A 20,507-nucleotide genomic window follows, 5' to 3' on the forward strand; every position below is an offset into this window, starting at 1 on the left:
CGTGACGCCAGCCCCCGTGCCTCCCTTTGAGAAGCAAGGAGAAAAGGACAAGGAAGACAAGCAGACATTCCAAGTCACGGATTGCCGGAGTTTGGTAAAAACCTTGGTCTGTGGCGTCAAGACAATCACGTGGGGCATAACGTCGTGCAAAGCGCCTGGTGGTAATTTTGCTCTTGAATCACTTCGACAAATGATGTTTTTCATAGAGTGGGTTTTATTCACATTAACTTATTGTGCTCTCTTTTCCAGAAGCTCAGTTCATTCCCAACAAGCAGTTGCAGCCCAAAGAGACTCAGATTTACATAAAACTTGTGAAATATGCAATGCAGGCTTTAGATATTTATCAGGTAAGGCAGTGAGTGCCCTCAAACCAGGCTCCTGAGTGTGGAAAATGCCTCTTAGAATTAGAGGTGCTAGTGATGGAAGGGGTCTCAGAAATCTGTTACTATTTGGATGGTCTAGAGTATTCATATACCGAGGTTTGCTTTTGTTCTGTAGCATAGGGTTGCATTTATGGTGAGAATTCCTGTAAGTGTCAGTGTATTTTGAGGGGCAGATGGTGTAAAGGGAACGCAATAGAAACGATATTTAATTTTACTAAATTTCTTACTGTTTTAAACACCTAATGAAGGTTTTTGTTTTCTGAGGTCTTTTTTTTTCCCCCTGCAAATTTAAGGTGAAAATAGAGAATTTAAAAGATTTGGGAGGGGGGAGGTGGCGGAGATTTGTTATCTAATTCAAATACTCTGTTTTAAGTATTCAGTTGATCTGATTGTGTATTGGAATATATTCAGAGATATTCAGTTTTAATTCCCGTGGTTTTTTTCCCATGCTAGGTCCAGATAGCAGGAAATGGACAGACATACATTCGAGTAGCAAACTGCCAAACTGTTAGAATGAAGGAAGAGAAGGAGGTATTGGAGCACTTTGCCGGCGTCTTCACGATGATGAACCCATTAACGTTTAAAGAAATCTTTCAGACTACAGTCCCTTATATGGTGGAAAGAATCTCAAAAAATTACGCTCTTCAGGTATGACACTCTTTTCTTATGTTCTTTCAGCATGTGTCGAGTACTTGGTATTCCTTTTATTTTGTAAGTGATATGCCTGAGGATAGTGCTGTAGAGCAAAATTTAGAGAACTATTAGGCTGTAGTAAAAAAAAAAAATTTCAAAAGTTTAAGATGCTTTGGACCACTTCCTTTCATAGTAGAAATTAAATACGTGTTAGCTGTAGGCTCTTGGTCCTTGATGGTGACAATAAAATGACAGATTAAGTACTTAGGTGAACTCCACTCAGTGCTCAAATCGGTTTTGTTTTTTTTCTTTTGGTGGATAATTCATTTCTTGAAGTGTCTGATACAGATTTGATTTTGTAATTTTGGAAAGTTCATTATTTTTTCTTGAATCTGCTTTGGGGAAGTAATGATTTTTTTTTTTTTTTAACTGTGAAATAATGTGTGTTGTTTTAAGCCATTGCACTTTGGGGTAATTTGTTACAAAGTAATAGGTAACTGATACAATTGCCATATGGTAGTTTTCTTTTCTTTCTTTTCTTTTTTTTCTCACAACTCACACACACACACTGTATTCTGTTTTTACAAGAGATAGATAGACTGACACCAAGCATTGTAAATGGATGACCACAACAAAAGCAACAATGACTGCAGTTACCAAACACTCACACACTCACACTATGTTGTAATATTGACATTCAGTCCAGGAATCCTCCACGGTAACAGCTCCTTTACTTTGCAGTGAAAATTGATTTGTGTATTTTTTGCCCCTGAGTCCTTGTGGGATTTTTTTTTTTGGAAGTAATGATTTTTGTCACATGTGTTTCTTGTTTTGACAGATTGTTGCCAATTCCTTCTTGGCAAATCCTACTACCTCTGCTCTGTTTGCTACAATTCTGGTGGAATATCTCCTGGACCGCCTGCCAGAAATGGGCTCCAATGTGGAACTCTCCAACCTGTACCTCAAGCTGTTCAAGTTGGTCTTTGGCTCCGTCTCCCTCTTTGCAGCTGAAAACGAACAAATGCTGAAGGTAAACTCAGATCCAAGCTGTGCATTGTGTTTGGGTTTTTTTGTTGTTGCTTTTTAATTTTCTTCATTTTGAACAGAAACTGGCGTTGCTCTTTATATTTATAAATATTGTAATATTGAATTAATAAATGTTTACAACGAATCAGGGCCAAGTGTAGAAAACATTTCATGTGTTTCTAAAGCAGAGCTTAATCTATTTGTCTCCTAATTCAAAATGAACACTTCAGAGCTTTCGTGGTAGGCAGGGGTTGTCATTAGTCTTGGCACCCTGATTTTCTTTTTTAAACTCATTTCTTGTGTGGATCACACAAGTAGTGTAGGAGCACACTGCTTTTTTTTTTTTTTTTAAATTGAGTGACACAGAAGAATATAAGAGGAAAAAACATCTTACCTCTCAGATCCAATGGGAAATGGTTGGCTGTGTAACAGTTCTCATCACATACCCATCTTCCACAGCACATCTTCTCTGTGTTCATATTTTCTGTGGCAGCACATAAACATCCCATTTCAGGCCTATTTGTTCATTTTTCCCCTCTGAATAAAGAGCTCTAGCCAATTTGTGTCCTTTATTAAGACCATCTGGGAGGGATGTGTCTCATAACACATTTTTATAGATGACTAATCCTATACGTGTAATTTTATCTCATCAGTTATTTGATTCTAGCAAATGGCAGAAACCAATGCATGGTTACATCATCCACTAAAGGCAGCAGATGGAACAAAAACCTTATCAAAATTCTCTTCCACTTAATTTCTGTAGAAGGTTGAATATTATCATCAGTTCTGTCTGAAGAGAGATGTTTTCCCATTGGGGAAAAGATCTGTTTTTTTCTGAAGTAAATATATAGGTGGTGATATAAAGCACCAGGAATTTGTGCTTTTATGTGACAGTTTCCTCCATTTTTTCAGTTATATAGTAATCAGTTGTCAACAACCTTGACATTACTTCTGTGTTAGTATAAAAAGAAAATATTCAAATTTTTAGAAAGATATAAAATATTTAATAGTCTGTCCACATAATTTGGTATCTTCAAATAATTGCATTTTTGCCGATATCTGGGACAACTATGTAGAACAACAACCAACAAAAAAGAATAAAATCTAATAGATTAGACAAGTCTAATGATGGGGTTTTGGAATATTGTTCAAGAAAGATGTTCAAAGAATAATTTCATAGAACGTTTTGTCATGAGACTAATATATGTGATTTATCCATAAAAGAAATATATCTTGCCATATACAGTAACAGACTTGTAATTGTATCACTGACTATACAGGTAGCTTACAGTTCACAGTTCACTTTAAATACACCTGCAAAAAAATTCACATCAAACTTAACCTGTCACATGTCAAAACTAGGATTTGAAGTACAAGATAAAAAACTAATCTGTCTTAAAATGTTGATTAAACTTACTATAAGCTAATAAAATGCTCATGAACACGTTTTTCGATTAAGTCTTCTAAAACGTTACCATCTCAAATGTCTTTTGAGGTTCTTCCAAACTTTGCATGTATGGTATTTGGTAGCGAAGTTTCAGTTCCTTTAGGTTGCATTTTGCATTCTGATAGTTAAGGAACAGGCTTCTTTCATTTTGTTTGATTTTTTTTTTAAAGTTTATTTTATTTTATAAATTTATTATTTATTTTTGGCTGCATTAGGTCTTCATTGCAACGTGCGGGCTTACTCTAGTTGCGGCGAGCGGGGGCTAGTCTTTGTTGTGGTGCATGGGCTTCTCATTGCAGTGGCTTCTCTTGTTGCAGAGCGCGGGCTCTAGGTGCACGGGCTTCAGCAGTTGTGGCACACGGGCTCAGTAGTTGTGGCTCACGGGCTTAGTTGCTCCGTAGCATGTGGGATCTTCCCGGACCAGGGATTGAACCCGTGTCCCCTGCATTGGCAGGCGGATTCTTAACTACTGTGCTACCAGGGAAGTCCCTCATCTTACTTGATTATTTGATCTCATGAAGGACTGTTCACAAGAACAGTAGAGCTCACAGGCCCTCCAGTTCCTGTTGCAAAGTGTCTGCTCAGCATCATGTACCTACATAGTAAGATGGGAACCTAGTAAATGCTTCTTTCACAGCCAAACTGGTGGAAGCGTACATATGTTTTAAAAGAAATTAATTTGAGTCAAATAACAGTTGGAAAATTTTTGTTTTGTTTTTCCTTTTAGAATAAATTCATCAAAATTACCTTCCATTCCTATCTTTTTGCAGTGAACCCTCCTCATTTAGAGCTTGTTAACCTGCCTTTTCTCCATCCTGCAGCCTCACCTGCACAAGATCGTGAACAGCTCAATGGAGCTCGCCCAGACTGCCAAAGAACCCTATAACTACTTCCTGCTGCTTCGAGCCTTGTTCCGCTCCATCGGGGGAGGTAGCCATGATCTCCTGTATCAGGAATTTTTGCCTCTCCTTCCAAACCTACTGCAAGGTCAGCGCAGTGATGTTGGTTGCCTTTTAGTCTTGTGTGCGTGCATGGGTCTTGCTTCCCTTGGTTGCTGGGGTTCCTGCTCTGCACCTGGTGAAGGTCATGGTGAGGGGATGTATGTACATGTCCCCTGCAGTGTGTGTATGTGTGTGTCCATCCCTGTGTCCTCTCTTTAAAGGCAGTGCATCTTTAAAGGGATGGGTTTTTCTCCCTGCTCAGAGTTGAATGGGAGTTGGAAGGTCTTAGTTACCCCGGTTAGGACTTTGTTACATTTTTGTAGCGTTTGATAAGCAGTTCTAGAAAGTGGTTTAGTAAGGTCAGGGATCCCTAGATTGAAAGAGAATCAGAACAAGAAGGGAAAAAAACAAGTTACAAAGCTGATATAAGCTTTATATAAAATACATAAAAATATGTTTATATTTTTATCTAGTTGCTAACTTGCATAGACAGAATTCTTTTATTCCTGTGTGTTAGGAATGCTTTCAAGGTATATATAACTAAAAGGGATATTGGGTCCAGTGAATGTTTACAGGTATGAACTGACTAGAAACACTATCCTAGGAATTTTTTTTTTTTGGAAGGGTGAGCGCTTGGCAAGGGATTGAATCTTCACAACTGGGAAATCCTTGAAAATGATGAATGTAACATGGCCCTACATCCCCCAGGCCAGGTGCTTAAAGAGGCCCATAGTCAGGCTCTGTCGTCCGTGTTTGACCCCGTCCCCAGTCTTCCCCAGCCTGCGCCCTCTGCTCTGATCAGTCTGATTTTCCCTCCTAAGCTCTTCCCAGCCTTACTTCTCCCCACCTGGTTTTGTTCAAGTACATCCCCTCCTTGGGAACTTAGCTGTGCCCTCTCCTCACCCACCTTCTCCTTTGGATTCTGAATCTGGTGTGGCTGCTGTGTGATGCCTTGGCCTTCCCTGATAGCTCCTCTTTCTTCAGCCTCAGCTGCCTGGGATGTGCCTTTGCGGCCACTGTTACTTGCTTTTCTCTTTCCACTTGTCTTTAAGGTTCTGTGGGCAGGTGCTGATCTGACATGTCTTAGGAAGGGGCTCAGTAAATACTTGGTTACCCTCGTGAAAAGTTGGGGGGTTGTGTTTATGAGCAGGAAGCTCCTCCCATTTATAAAAACCGAAAGTGGATTTTTTTTTTTAATGTTTATTTTAGAGCATAGACATCAACTGTGGTTTACTGGAAATCTGAAAAAACACGTAAGGTTATAAACATCAAGCTTGATATGGACACGTCATATTGAAGTCTGTTTCTTTAGACTGGGCTTATTCATCGCATGACATGATTTTTAAAAGTTTGATGTATAATATTTATTAGTCCTTAATATTAATTTAATCAATATTAAATAGTATTAATTGTAACTGAAACTGTGCAGCCTGCTGTTGTCACCACGAATAAGGTAGACGGAAGAGGTCACAGGGTACAGTTACAGAATAGATTTAGCTAACACAGAAATTATACGGCGTAAAAAGCCTTCCTACTATCGGGTTGATGTTTATGTGAAAAGGCGGGTCACTTACTCTGTACAGTTAACTTGGGCATGTGTCTGGGAAGTAACTTCCCCCTGACGGCCTCACACCCTGTGTTTAGGGCTGAACATGCTGCAGAGTGGCCTCCACAAGCAGCACATGAAGGACCTCTTCGTGGAGTTGTGTCTCACGGTGCCCGTGCGGCTGAGCTCGCTCCTGCCCTATCTGCCCATGTTGATGGACCCCTTGGTGTCGGCTCTCAATGGGTCGCAGACGTTGGTCAGCCAAGGCCTGAGGACTCTGGAGTTGTGTGTGGACAACCTGCAGCCCGACTTCCTCTATGACCACATCCAGCCGGTGCGCGCAGAGCTCATGCAGGTAAGTCTGCGTTTCCGTGCCGCCAGCAGAGGGCGCCAGGACTTACATATCTAGTTCTCACTGAGGATTTTAGGCTGTCAGTTTCAGAAGTGACTGGCCACTGTTGAGGTCGCCGTGCGGAGTGGTGGGCTCCCTGCTCTCTGGTGGGCTACTGGTGTAGCCTTCAACTTGCTGTGTGAGTCTTCTGGCTTATGAAACGATGTCAAGAAATATTGCAGGTATTGAGTGAATATTTGTTTTGCAGTATTGATCCCCTTTCAGAGGGCTTTCACAGTGTCATGTTCTCGTGAAGTTGATGACTTGGGAAGGCAGGTGTTAAATGGCTGCTGTTTCTTCCAGGGAGATCCTCTCTTTATCCAGGAGAGATGTTGAGTTACACAGTAGAGATGCAAACTTGTAAAGGAAGTAGAGCTGTCTGGCCACCCCCAAAGGAAACAGAGCAGATAAGAAAGGAGGCAGTTTTGAAGCCATTTTATATTTTTGGTTATTAGAGCTCAGTGTCAGATATCAGGTTATTCCTTCATGTTTTGCTGATGGTAATGATTTGTAATGTGGTTGGTAATTGTTCGAGATTCAGGCTGCCTGTTGCTTACTCACCTGCCCCTTTGGTGTAGAATATTTGGCCCCAAGTAGGTAGTCCAAATGCCAGCTTTCTGTGATGGGCAGTAACTCAAGTACAGGAGTCTCTGGACAGTAGGTTGGAGGTGCAACCAGGACTCGCTTGCCAGTCCTGAAATTTAGATCTTGGGCTCCATCTAGGCAGGAGAGCATGGCCTAGAGGTTGGGTTGGAGCCTCCAGGTCCAAGTCCAGTCATTTGGAGGCTTGACTGACTCTCGAGCCTGAGCGGAGAACAGGACCGTTGGTTCTGGAAGGCAGGCCGTGGGCCCGACCCAAGCCTGGGTGAGCTTCCTGTGGGAAGAGGAGGCAAGGATGGGTTCTTGGGCCTCTTGCCCTTCTGTGAGGCAGACAGCCCCAGGGAGAATTGGGTCAGGGCTGCTTCTTGCTTTCGGAGGCACAGTTACCCTACCTGCTGGACAACTGGCAGAGTACCGTCAACCCGCTACGAACCTGTGCGAGTGCTGGGAGATTGGACCCTCCCGTTCCCAGTGCCACCCACTCCTGGGGAGGTAAGCAGAAGACCCCTCTCCTGAGGATACCTGAGCTTTGGGTGGGCCAGGTGGAGGGTAAGGAGTCTTAGACTACATCTCTCGACAGTCATGAAGGGAAGCCTCTTTGGACCTACAGGAATGTAAGAGAAATTGGAATTTTGCTTTTAAGACGAGTTCCAAGATTTTATGTTGACTGTCGTTGGACACTAATACCTGGCATTGTTACAGAAGGTGGTCTAAGAAAATAGGTTTAAATAGTGAGCTATGGTGATTTTCAGGGCTTATGATAATTTAGGTGAAAAGGTGTGGGAAAACTGACAGAGTGTTTTGGAACAATTGAGTACGTCTCTGTTCCTTATACTAATTGTGAGTACAAGGTACACAGTAACTCATTTTTCCCGTAATGCAGGTCCCTTTATGATCACTGTTTTCCCTCTTCACTGTCCTTTGTAATATCAGATTTGAAATGTAAAAGGTAGTTGTGTATCATGTTTGTAAGTTATAAAGCCTAATGATAGAAGTAAAAACCTGAGAAGGCACCGTCTAGCCCAAGGCCAAGAACTGTGGCAGCAAATCGTGTTTTCCGCTCTGCTCCCCCATCCCATTTTGTATATCTGCCCAAACTATGTGTTGTTCAGTTTTCTCGCCTTTGAGCTCTGCACTGTTTATGACACGCTACCATTTGTTCTTCCATGGAAGAACATTTATATTTATATGTGCATTTTCTGTAAAGTCATACGATTTCTCTGGAAGGACACACCTGACTAACATCGTTGGTTTCCAGAAGGGAACTGTGTGTTTGGGGGACGGAGGCGGGAGGAGGAGTTTTTGCCGTGTAGTCTTTCATAACTTTTGAGTTGGGATTGGGGGACCGTGGGACTGCATCGCCTCGGAGGGTTAATGAAAGCGTACTGACTTTCAGGCTTTGTGGCGCACTTTACGCAACCCTGCAGACAGCATTTCGCACGTGGCCTATCGTGTCCTTGGTAAATTTGGTGGCAGCAACAGGAAGATGTTGAAGGAGTCCCAGAAGCTGCACTACGTCGTGACTGAAGTTCAAGGCCCCAGTATCACAGTGGAGTTTTCTGACTGTAAAGCATCTCTTCAGCTCCCGATGGAGAAGGTAAATTTTGGAGTCTCTGGGAGTAAGTTTCATTTTAAGACATTTAATTTCTATTTGAAAACATGGAAATAGAACATATACTTTTGGGGTGGGAATTTCTAACTCAAAGGAGATGAAGATTTATTGGGGCCCAGCTTGGTCGGTTGGAGCTTCCATCATTCCAGGAGGCCAGTGGGTGGTGTTGCCCCTGAGGACGTTGGACCCTTGGGCAGGACTGTCCTTCTTGATGGACCAGGAGGTGTCGCCCAGCCCACCCCACCCTTGCACTTAGTCTGTTTTGATGTCCAATAGGTTTTATATTGTGTCATTTAGAACCCAGGTTAGTCCCGTTCCTGTCTCATTCCCGTCACTCCTGAGTACCTGCTTCTCTCCCAGTCTCTATCCAGACATGGCTCCTTAGCCCACCACGGACAGCTCTTTGGTTTCTCTCTGTGTGCCCTTTAGAACGCCTCTGCCCTTGTATAAAAATCAGCAGACTGTCCCCAGCGTGTTGTAGAGCACTCAGCTGCTTCTGCATGATCCTTACTGAACACCGCCCCTTCACCTTACTGACCCCTCCTGATCCTTTGTCACACAGCTAAGGTTGTATTTATTACAATCTACGTTGTCACATTCGACTTTCCCCTTTTTATTATATGACCAGCCTTCCCGCCTGCGTTACAGCTATTGTTACCATGTCTTTTCAGAACACTTATCTAGCCGTTAATATAATGTGCATTTTTGGAAAGGGTTTTATAGAAGCCTTTCGCGTGTATCTGAGTGACTCAGCCATTTCAGTGAGCCGGACGCTGGCTGGGATTCTTGAACTCCTCGCAGGCCTGGTCTTAACAGCACCCTGTGGCCTGGAACCGCTCAAAGCCCTCCTTTTGCTCAGGCGCACTCTACTCCGTCCTGAGGCATTGTATTGTAGAACTCAGCTTGTTTACCTTTCTCTATAGGGAGCTTGCACACAGTAGTGATTTCTGTAATTCTTGTTTTTAAGCCAGACTTTACTGAACATTTGTGAGGAAGGGTACCCAGCATGGGTAATGTCAGTCTGGAGTTGTTTCCTGTCGTCGTCTCTCAGTCCACCTGTCCCCCTACACACACACACCTTTTCCCCCCAAGTTTCTCAAGCACACAAATTGTGTCCACCCCTCTCCCAGCCCCACCCTATAGAACGGTGTCGCTTTCCAATCTTAGCTTCTCATCAAAACCTTTATCTAAATACTTGCCAAATAAACACTAGTTTCCCTGTAAGAAAATACAACTAAAATTCTGTCTTTACCTTGAAAATTACCACAGTGAACCGGTGAATCTAGCCCGTTGCCACGTTTTAGGTCGTTTCCTTAAGTTAGGATTCTATTTGCTTTAGCCCCATCAGTGGCAGGGTTGGTATTAGAATGAAAACTAAGACATCTGACTTTTACTTGACCTCTGCATAGATTAAGCAGAGCAAGAAAATCCCTGTAGAAGTAGTTCTTCCCCAAAGCATCTAAAGCGTGGAAGAAACCAGGTTTTGAAGACAAGCTTCCATGGCCCTCCTGGACCCTCCCAGGGGCTCTGTGGTGCTCTCGGAGCCCTTTTCCCAGCAGGTAGCATCCTGAGGACCGTGGCACACCCTGCAGGGCTGAAGGAACCGGCAGGGAAGGGGATGACCAGCAGGGCAAGTGCCAGTGTATTTACATGACAGCAGTTCTGCTTTTGGCATACTTTACAATCCCTTTTTTGGCAGGGAAGGGACAGGTAATTGGCTCGTAGGTTATGTTGATTCTTAAAAATAACACTTCTCAGACTGTCCTTGCATGATTTATTACATAACCCTGAGCAGGTCAGAGGCAGCAGGAGAAAGGGCACTTCTGTGGTGCCCCAGAAGAGCTCAGACACGCAAGCTGGGAGTGATGCAGTGAGGGGCCCTTGTCACCCTCTGTGCTGTGTCGCCTGGCTGCGTCTGGAGGGTGGGGCCCCTGTCCGTGTCAGCTCTGGTTCCTCACACGTGGCCGGGATAAATCTTTAATCTTCAACACAGATTGGGGCTTTGATTTCTAGGTATATAAGTATCTTTAACATTAATATCTTAGCTGTTAAAGACTCCAAGTGTTTTTTTGTGTGTGATTGTTCCTTCCCTGCCTTCCTGGTCAACCTAATGAAAAGGCTAAAATGTGTATGTAGCTATTGTAGGTTTTCTGCAAAAATGAAGTAAACCCTCTTTTAAAGAGAGAGTTTAGTAAAAGCTTAGGAAAGCCATCTTTTAGTTTTGAACTGAGACGACTCAGATGGTAGTTTGATCCAGCAAATCTGCCACAAGAGGCCTTCTGAGCTCACTTAATCTCTGGAATCTCCCATTGGCTACTTAAGCATGAAATTAGTGAACTCCACGTCCCATTTCAGTTTGAACCATGGCAGCTCTTGATGTCATAATACTTCTGTCACCTTCTCTGGAGGTTTCATTTGGAGAACACCTGCTAGCCTGTCTGCAGGCCCCCTGTGCTCTCTTCAGGAGCAAGCACGCATTCAGGTTCTCCTGCGTGGTGCACGTGCTTTCCGTGCAAGCTTCTCAGAGTCACGTCATTTCAGCACAGACTACAGTTTTTGCGTTTCTTTGCTGTAGGCCATTGAAACGGCTCTGGACTGCCTGAAGAGCGCCAACACGGAGCCCTACTACCGGAGACAGGCGTGGGAAGTGATCAGGTGCTTCCTGGTGGCAATGATGAGTCTGGAGGACAATAAACACGCACTCTACCAGCTCCTGGCACACCCTAAGTATGCTGATGATTTAATTCTCTGTGCTGGGGCAGAGAAAATTAGGGATGGAGAGGACCTCCCAGATCTCTTAGTGTTTTAAGTATGTTTCTTCAGTTCAGGAAAATGACATGTTGTTTGCTCAGCAATGCTTCTCTTGCTTTTTAGAGAAAACGGGAAGAACCTTGGGCGCTTGCGAGTTAGAATTTCTCTCAGTCGTAATCCTCCTTTAGTATTGCCTCCTCCACTAGGGCGCAAGCTTCAGGAATCAAGGGTCAGTCCTCTCTCCCTTCGGCTCACCGTTACATTTGCAGCACCTGCACATGATAGGTGTTCAGGGGATCTTTTGCTTTTCCAATCCAGAGTGATCCTTTTGTGTGACATTTTTATTTCGCTCATATCACTTAAGGCTGTGACCTTTATATAATGATCTTTTGTGGTAATGTATGTTTGTCATCTTTCTGTGTTATAGGTTTCAGGGAAGAGGTTTTTTCTTTGTATTTTTACGTTTCTCACGGCATCAAAGATGATGCCAGATATATAGTAGGTGCTCAGTTGTTGAAAGAGCATTGGAGAGAGAGCAGTGAGAAATAGCCAAGTGCACAAGGAAATAAGGCAGCATGAATAAGAGCCCACAGAATCAGCAGAAAGAGATCTACTCAGACTGAAGATATGAGGATCTCCACAGCTAGGTTATAACTATGCTTCTGCTGTGTTTAAAATAAATGAAAGACAAACTTGAAAACATTCCAAGAAATTACAAACCTTATAAAAATTGCCCAAGCAGATTAAAGAAAAGAAAGGAGAAAGAGAATCTTTAGGTAAGAGATAAGTCAAAAGAAATTATCCAGAATGTGTGCAGAGAGAGAAGATGAAAAATTTTAAAAAGAATTAAGAGACATGTAGAATAGTGTCAAGTGGCATAGTTGCTTGAAGTCCCACAGGAATGAAGAGCAAAGAAAAGGGCAATATGTGGTCAGATGTAATTGGGGTACAACTAAGGCTATATTTTGAGGGAAACTTGTAGCCTTAAGAATCATAATAGACTGGAAACAGTCCAGATGTCTGTCATCCGTGGTGTGTGGATACAACGAAATCTCAGCAGTAACAAGGAATTAACTACTGACTCGTGTTCCAAGATGAATAGATCATTTCCAACACCAGGCTAAGGGAAGGAAGCCAAACCCAGGGCTGCATATTGTACGGTTCCTTTTTTCTAATATAATTTTGAAAAAAAATTTTTTATTTTTTGGCTGCGTTGGGTCTTCGTTGCTGCGTGCGGGCTTTTCTCTCTAGTTGCGGTGAGCAGAGGCTACTCTTCATTGCGGTGTGCGGGCTTCTCGTTGAAGTGGCTTCTCTTGTTGCGGAGCACCGGCTCTAGGGGCACAGGCTTCAGTAGTTGCAGCACGCAGGCTCAGTAGTTGAGGCTCGTGGGCTCTAGAGCACAGGCTCAGTAGTTGTGGCACATGGGCTTAGTTTCTCTGCGGCATGTGGGATATTCCCGGCCCAGGGATTGAACCTGTGTCCCCTGCATTGGCAGGTGGATTCTTAACCACTGCGCCACCAGGGAAATCCCATATGCTTTTGAAACTCATCCATGATGCAAAATTTGTAGTTTGCTCCTTTTCATTGCTGAATCATATTCTCTTGTATGGATATAAAATGGTGATTTTCTACCTCCATGTGCTCTTTTTTTTTACAAAGGAAGAGCTTTTTCTGTCTCCTTTCATATTTATTTATAGTAGTATGGACTCATGGATTCTTAATTTATTTAAAGGGTGACAGTCCATTAATTTGGTGACCAGATTGTCTAGATTGAGTCACTGAGAGCCCCTCCTGGCTGGCTCCTGTATTCCTGTGTCGTGTCCCCATCAGTTTCTGAGCATCCTTTGTAGCTCAGCGGGATGTTCCTGGCTCACCTCGTGCCCTCTCTCCCCCAGCCCTGGAGTCACCATTTCCTTTCAAAGGAATGAGGGCTCCTGAAGAAATGGACACAGACCAAGGTCTCTCTGCTAGGTGTGCTCATTGTTTCTAAGCCTTTCAGCCTAATTTTTTGGTAAGCAGAAGTTCATGATTTTACTGTGGTCAAGGTGATAAATTTTTCCTTTTGTTTTATGCTTTTTATTATATTGTTTGTAAGAAATCATTTTCTGCATCCTCATCGTGAAGATACTCTTGTATTATCTTCTAAAAACTCTGTAGTTCTGTCCTTTGCAGTTTGATCTTTATCCTCTAGAATTAACTTTTGTGAATGGAGTGGAGTAGGGGTCCATGTTTATATTTTGCCCTTTGGATATTCAGGACCCACTTATTTATAAAGACTGTTTGTTCTTCATCTCTGCATTCACAGATTGAATACCTTCTAGAACCAGGCTCTGTTCAAGGTTTGTGTGGAAGACTGCATTCTTGCCTTCAAGGAATTTATATTCTAGTGGGGTAGACGGACAACAGCAGAAAGAAACAAATGCATAGTATTTCAGCTAGTGATAAGTGCTACTATGCATCGCAGGCTAAGTAGTGCGCTGGGCGGGAGGGAGTGTGGGGTGGGATGGGGCTGAGTTAGGGCCTCGGGAACACCAAGAAGACTTTAGATTTCGCCCTGTGTTTCACAGGAAGTGGATGAAAGGCTATGACTTACTCTGGCTGACCGCAGGTTGTCTTGGCTTAAGCCAGAGGAGCCATGTACTGGGGTGTCAGGAACAGTGTGGAAGAGCAGGCCGGGGGGATGGTGGGACTCAGATGTCTGTCTGGGTTAGTTGGACCCAGTGGCCTTTTAAAGAGCATGATTACAATCTGGAAAAGAGCTGAGGAGACGTTCAGGTGTGGGGTGGGGAGTGTGACCACCACTCTTCCCTCTGTTTGAAGATGTTGCACGTGGAAATGAAGGGCCTGTGTATTTTATTAGTTTTGGGGGAAGAACCAGAGAGTGAGTGGGCAAATATTAGAGGCAGACTCTGGTCACAGAAAGAAATTTGTTACTTGGACCAGTTCATGGTTGGAAGAAACTAAAAAATTTTTAAATATTGATGACCATTTCTTATCCTTGTGTTTGATGTGTGCTTCCCTGACTCTGCTTTCTTGGGTTTTAGTTAATCTCATATAATTGGCAGTAAATCCTTTATCCATTTAGACCCATAGCCCCATTTGATTCTGTACCTAGTGGTGTGACTTTTCAACATATAAAAGGTATATAGTTGCCTTTAAGTAATAGCTTTTTTTCATCTCTCTTTGATCATTGATACTTCTTACAATTTGGCTTATTTAATTATAAAAGATTAACATCAAACATCAAATTTCTTAAAATAGAAAATAATTACAGAAATATTGAATGTGCTCTCCTTTTGTAATTTACCTCTGATTCATTACCTGTGCTCATATTAGGTAGAACGTATTTGGTGTCTCTTGAACGATTGGCTATAAACATTCATCATGAAATTCATCATGTTTGATTCCCAAGTGTTGCTGAAATTAAAGCAGAGAAATTAATTCACTCAGGCCTATCTGCACGAGAGGAAAGTGGGCAGGTTGAAAATAAGTAAGTTGTAGTGGAATCATTGGCTCAGGACTTGACTGTCGTGATGATGGATTTAATTGTTGTCTTGCAGCTTTACAGAAAAGACCATACCCAGTGTCATCATATCACATCGCTACAAAGCTCAAGACACTCCAGCTCGGAAGACGTTTGAGCAGGCTCTGACCGGGGCGTTCATGTCCGCTGTCATTAAAGACCTCCGGCCCAGTGCCCTGCCCTTTGTAGCCAGCTTGATTCGCCACTACACAATGGTGGCAGTTGCCCAGCAGTGCGGTGAGTGGGACAGAGAAGTGGTGGGTTGAGGCCTTCGGGGAGCTTCAAAAACTCGGTCAGACGCTGTGCTTCAGAGAAGCTGAGTTTGGCTGATTGGTTTTTGGCTTTTGTTTCATAGTTTTCCACTCATTCTATTGACAGAGATAGTTGGTATATCAGCGGTGGGTGCTGTATTCACTTGAAAATTGTCACCAAGTTTTACCTATAAAATACACCGAGTTTAACATTTTGGCCCTTTGTGTTTCATCCTGGGGGCTGAGTACTTTTGGACCCTCTGTGTGTAGAACAGGGACAGTTTGTGGTCGCACCCCTTGCTGGTCCCCTGTCCTTGGCGGTGTTTCCAAGGCTCAACCTCCGCTCTGCCGCGTCACCCGCTGGCCGCTCCTCGGTCTCCAGGCTCTGCTCCTGGGACCCCTGGTGTCGTCCTGCCTGGGCGCTCCTCACCTCTGCTCCGGGTTCTCAGGCTCTGGGTGGTGAAGGACCCATTTTGTTTGTCTCTGTGTTTCTAAGCCACTACAGACTGGTGATTTTGGAAAAGACAGTAAAAATGTCACCACACCGCCAATTGCTAAGTTTCTGAACACTTAATCTCATCTTAATCTCAGTGCTGGTCAGTGGGCACGCACACTTGAGTAGCACTTTGGGTCCTTGGAGCCCCTCACCCTCGATCGACGAGTAGTTTTATCCAGACACTGCAGAACACAGAACTTCCCCTCCTTTTTTTTTAACTCTTCCTGCCTGGACAGTCAGTGCTGTACAGTTTAACACTTAGGTTGTTTCTCAGTGTTTCCAGCAGACCTGTATGCTTCTCAGTAACTCCCATTTTGCCTCATGCTGGGTGCCTGCCAGGTATGAATGAACGGTTGCTGGCAGACTGTTCTCTGTGGGGGTTAGGTTTTGCAGGTGGATGTTGGTGCTTTTTACTGTTACTTGTATGTCAGGAGTGTCCAGAGCATAACCCATGGTCATTCCCATATTGTACCTCTTGGCCTCGCTGATGATTTTTTTAAAGAAGATACTTGATTGTGGTTCTCATTTTAAACTAATACATCTTTGAATTGGGATTGAGAAAGGGTGAAGATATCAGTGTGTAATGGAAAACATTCAGAAAAATAGCCTTAGTGCAAGTCAGATCACTTAGTTTATAAATAACTGCAGTTTACCAGCAGTTGGTCTGGAGTACCAGGGTTGGGCTTTTATTAAATTCCTCACCTCAAGGAAAAACACGAGGTAGTTTTGCAATTTGAGGGACGAGAATGTGGAGCTAAACTCGACTTTCCCTCGTGCCCTCTGCATCTCCTTTCAGGTCCCTTCTTGCTCCCCTGCTACCAGGTGGGCAGCCAGCCCAGCACCGCCATGTTTCACAGTGAAGAGAACGGGTCGAAAGGAATGGACCCCTTGGTCCTCATTGATGCGATAGCTATTTGTATGGCGTATGAAGAAAAGGAACTTTGCAAGATCGGGGAGGTGGCCCTTGCTGTGATATTTGATGTTGCGAGTATCATCCTGGGCTCAAAGGAGAGGGTAAGGAAGGACTGAGGTCTGTGTGGGCGTGTTTGTGCTTGAGGGTGGTCGTTCTGGAAGTCACTCACAGTGTAAGAACTGAGTAACGCCGTACGGGTTGTGTGCGTTTTTCTCCAGGCGTGCCAGCTGCCCCTCTTCTCTTACATCGTGGAACGCTTGTGCGCGTGCTGCTACGAGCAGGCCTGGTACGCAAAGCTGGGGGGTGTGGTGTCCATTAAGTTCCTCATGGAGCGGCTGCCTCTCACTTGGGTTCTGCAGAACCAGCAAACCTTCCTCAAAGCTCTTCTCTTTGTCATGATGGACTTGACTGGAGAGGTAGGTGATGGGTGACCCCAGACCTAACCATCCTGGTTCAAGATGATGCTTTGCCTGGAGCACAGTTGGTTTCAGACGGTTCTGCAAATATGCTCTCCTAGAAGCTTAGAAAACATTACAGCATCTTTAATGAAAGGACAGATCAGAGCCCTCAGGTTCTCTTTCTTTGAGGATCTAAATACTTGTCTGTCTTGATGAACAGCCCCTGGCCAGAGTACTTAACTGGCCAGAAGTTTCTATAGGAGTCGCGTTCTTTATGAACCCCTGTGCAGATACAACACAAACAAATAGAAGATGGTGGGCATTGCCTGCTTAAATCCATTCGGTAAACACAAGGATCAAGTCTAGATCCGCATTTTCTTTTCTGAATGACAGACAGAAATTACCTATGAGCCGGAGAGTTAGCTACCGGAATACCTCGCGGACGTTAATGAAGCAGACTTGATACATTAGCTGGCGTGAGGGGCGTGCGCCCCCAGTGACAGCGTTTGTTGGGGGTAGTGTGTGCAGGAGATGTGGGTGCTGTGGGCAGCATCGCCCCCTTTCGTGCTAAGGAGTCCCTGGCCTGCAGGTTTCCAATGGGGCAGTCGCCATGGCCAAGACCACCCTGGAGCAGCTTCTGATGAGGTGTGCGACGCCCCTGAAGGACGAGGAGAGGGCTGAGGAGATCATGGCGGCCCAGGAGAAGTCCTTCCACCACGTGACCCATGACCTGGTTCGGGAAGTCACGTCTCCAAACTCAACCGTGAGGAAGCAGGCTATGCACTCCCTGCAGGTGCTGGCCCAGGTCACCGGGAAAAGCGTGACCGTGATAATGGAACCCCATAAGGAGGTGAGACGTCTGTCACCAAACTAGGGTTATTGGAACCGAGTTTGAAGTTTGAAACCTAGTTTGAAACCTTTGAAGACTTTTTTTTCCTTCAAATTTGACTTGTAGATGATATGGAATTTGTAATTTTGTGTCCAGTAAACAGTGCTATTACATATGCTCTTTTTGAGAGCATGCAGACAGCAACATGCTTATGTTTATGTCTGTATCAGTAATTGTGAGTGTCAGGGGAGTAGAGTGCTGGTTTCCTGGGCCTGTAGAGCACAACCTGATGGTCCTGTTCTTGTTTTGGTGGTGGTGGTTGTGAGAGAGGTTACTCTGGACCCGTAGGAATTAAACGTATCTGACATGCATCTTTCCATGACCCAGTGTCAGCATATGAAACAGAGCCTCCCTTTCCTAACTAAAGGACGTCTGTGGTAACTTTTGATCTCATTTATGGTTTTCAAATTGCTAATTGGCTTAGAACATGGTGATGAGAGGTGTTTGCTTTCTGAGGGGCGGCTGGTCAGTGATGCTTCCTCCCTGCCTCTCCCAGGTTCTCCAGGATATGGTCCCACCTAAGAAGCATTTGCTCCGACACCAGCCTGCCAACGCGCAGATTGGCCTGATGGAGGGGAACACGTTCTGTACCACGTTGCAGCCCAGGCTCTTCACAATGGACCTTAACGTGGTGGAGCATAAGGTGTTCTACACAGAGGTAGGGGGGTGGTGGTGCGGCGTGGTGTGGATGGTGATGACGTGTGTCTGGTAACCTGTCTTTGTGCACGAAGACTGGTCAGGCAGCACTCAGAAGGCATGGGTGGTGACCATGGTAACCGGCCATCGCCTGGCTCAGGCCCCGGCACAGGTATGTTACGTCCGGGATTGGCGAGGAGGTAGGCATGGTGACTAGAGATGTCCGGTAGAATGTGGGGGGTTTCTGAGTCTGTCGAGCTCTCTTAGCCCTCCACAGGGAGCCTTGAGCTTGTATTCTAGAGATGAGACTGTAGCATCTACCTTAATCACTCTCGTATCAGTAGGTGCCCAGTATACTGAATCTATCAATCCCTTGAATGTGCCGTTTGCAGTTGAGAACTCACTTCACGTGAGTGCCCTTACCTAGTTCTGGCAGCACCCCATGAAGGACAGATACTGATGATTCTCATTTTGAAGATGCAGAATCTGAGCCTTAGGGTTTGTAAGACACCTAAAACTACAGAGCAGGTGAGCTGGAGAGCTTAGGGTGGAACCACCACGGTTGTTTTAGAGCCTGGTTTCTAATCATGCCGCTGTCCTGCTGGGCTCTTGTTTAGTGGACTTGACTTGCCCCTTGACCCAAGGTAACAGGCGGTGGTGGGTGGCACTTTATACGTGTTTGTCACCGTGTGGGATGTGATAAATAGAAATTAAACTATAAATACAGTCAAATTAGAAGCATTAATTCTTAGACTCTGTAATGGGCTGTTGATTAGTCCTAATCTGAAATTTTTATGAGACATGAATCATACTTCTGGAGGCATTGTCAGAGAACTGAGGCAAAAGTCGTAAGGAAGCAAATTCCTCCTTATCCACACTAAGTCTGAATTTCCGATTATGAAAAATTTACCCCTTGATTCTTAAAGTCCTATGTTTTTGCTTGGACATAAGGTCATTGATCATGTGTTCTAGCTGAGATCATTTATACCTTGTTATATCCCTTGTATAACATCACTCATAAGATTTGATGGAGGGTCTAGGAGAGCCCCTGGAGAATGGGAGGGGAGCTTCCTTTGGGGGCTTCAGAGGCAGATGTGTTGTAACCTATGGGGAAAATTCCTCATGGAGCTGGGGACCAGAAACTGGTAGTGAGTGTTTAAATTTCAGGAATCTAAACTGGTTTTGAAAGTGTTCATCAGGATACCAGCTGCATCAAAACATGTGAGGATCTTTTGGAAAATAGAAACTCTTGAGTCCTCTTCCCGAAGATTTAGGTTCAGTAGATTTGGGGTCAGACCTGGGAATCTACTGCCTAAAAACTTCCCAGGTGATTCTGGTGTGGCCACGTTTGGAAGTCTGGCTTTCTAATTTAGTTTCTGATGCTCTCTCTCTCTAGATGTAGATAGAGGGATCTATATATGTGTGTGTATACAAATATGTTATATATGAGGAGAGTGTCACTGAAGGTTTCCTCTGGGGAGTGGAATAGGGTGGGTGGTTGAAATGCTTTTATCTATACATCCTCCTCTACTGTTTTAAATATTTTACTAGGTAGGAAACTTTAAGGGAAAAAACGGTACGATTTTCCAGGATGTCAACAGAAGGGGAAAGTAGTAATAGAACACCATATATAATATTTTAGATATTAGATATATAAATGTGTACTGGTCTGTTAAAGTGTCTGGAAGGCTAGCCACTGGAGTGTATGCATTACGGTATTTCCAGCGAAATACTTCCTGCTTATGCTACTTTGTACTTGAAAAGAAAGAAAAAAAAAAAAGGATTACTGCTCAAACTCTTGAATTATAACATGTATGTTTCTTGGGCACTGGCCCAAGGCATTGGGAAGCAGCTCTGAACGAGGAGGAGTTGTACCCGCCATCTTGGAATTTGCATTTAGATGAAGTGATCCTCTGTGTAAAGAAAAAACATTACGGTATCAGAGTGGGTCAGAAAGTGTCACAGAGGTTGACTGAGTTTTGCTTTAGAATAAGGAAGCTCAAGCACATTTCGATACTTAAATGCTTTGGGATTTGGGTTTAGTTTGTTAATCATGTTGTGTGGGGCACAT

General features: G+C 44.0%; 1 protein-coding gene across 13 annotated transcripts in view; it reads left to right on the plus strand.

Annotated features, from left to right (window-relative positions):
* Window positions 1–20,507, plus strand: part of TRRAP (transformation/transcription domain associated protein) — a 107,666-nt gene that overhangs the window by 22,197 nt on the left and 64,962 nt on the right. For 11 of the 13 annotated variants that reach the window (XM_024745414.1, XM_024745405.1, XM_024745412.1 and 8 more), the window contains 13 exons: window positions 1–161; window positions 250–347; window positions 837–1,031; window positions 1,855–2,046; window positions 4,311–4,476; window positions 6,075–6,331; window positions 8,364–8,564; window positions 11,155–11,306; window positions 14,891–15,090; window positions 16,397–16,614; window positions 16,732–16,929; window positions 17,501–17,761; window positions 18,297–18,458. The exon at window positions 1–161 is cut by the window's left edge and continues 185 nt beyond it. In XM_024745414.1, coding sequence (XP_024601182.1) covers window positions 1–161; window positions 250–347; window positions 837–1,031; window positions 1,855–2,046; window positions 4,311–4,476; window positions 6,075–6,331; window positions 8,364–8,564; window positions 11,155–11,306; window positions 14,891–15,090; window positions 16,397–16,614; window positions 16,732–16,929; window positions 17,501–17,761; window positions 18,297–18,458 — 2,461 coding nt within the window. The remainder of the gene's footprint in view (window positions 162–249; window positions 348–836; window positions 1,032–1,854; window positions 2,047–4,310; window positions 4,477–6,074; window positions 6,332–8,363; window positions 8,565–11,154; window positions 11,307–14,890; window positions 15,091–16,396; window positions 16,615–16,731; window positions 16,930–17,500; window positions 17,762–18,296; window positions 18,459–20,507) is intronic. The other 2 variants (XM_024745411.1, XM_024745418.1) reach the window with 1 other exon arrangement.

Source organism: Neophocaena asiaeorientalis, unplaced genomic scaffold, assembly GCF_003031525.2.
Source record: "Neophocaena asiaeorientalis asiaeorientalis breed wild unplaced genomic scaffold, Neophocaena_asiaeorientalis_V1.1 scaffold461, whole genome shotgun sequence".
In the NCBI taxonomy this organism is placed as follows: Eukaryota; Metazoa; Chordata; class Mammalia; order Artiodactyla; family Phocoenidae; genus Neophocaena; species Neophocaena asiaeorientalis.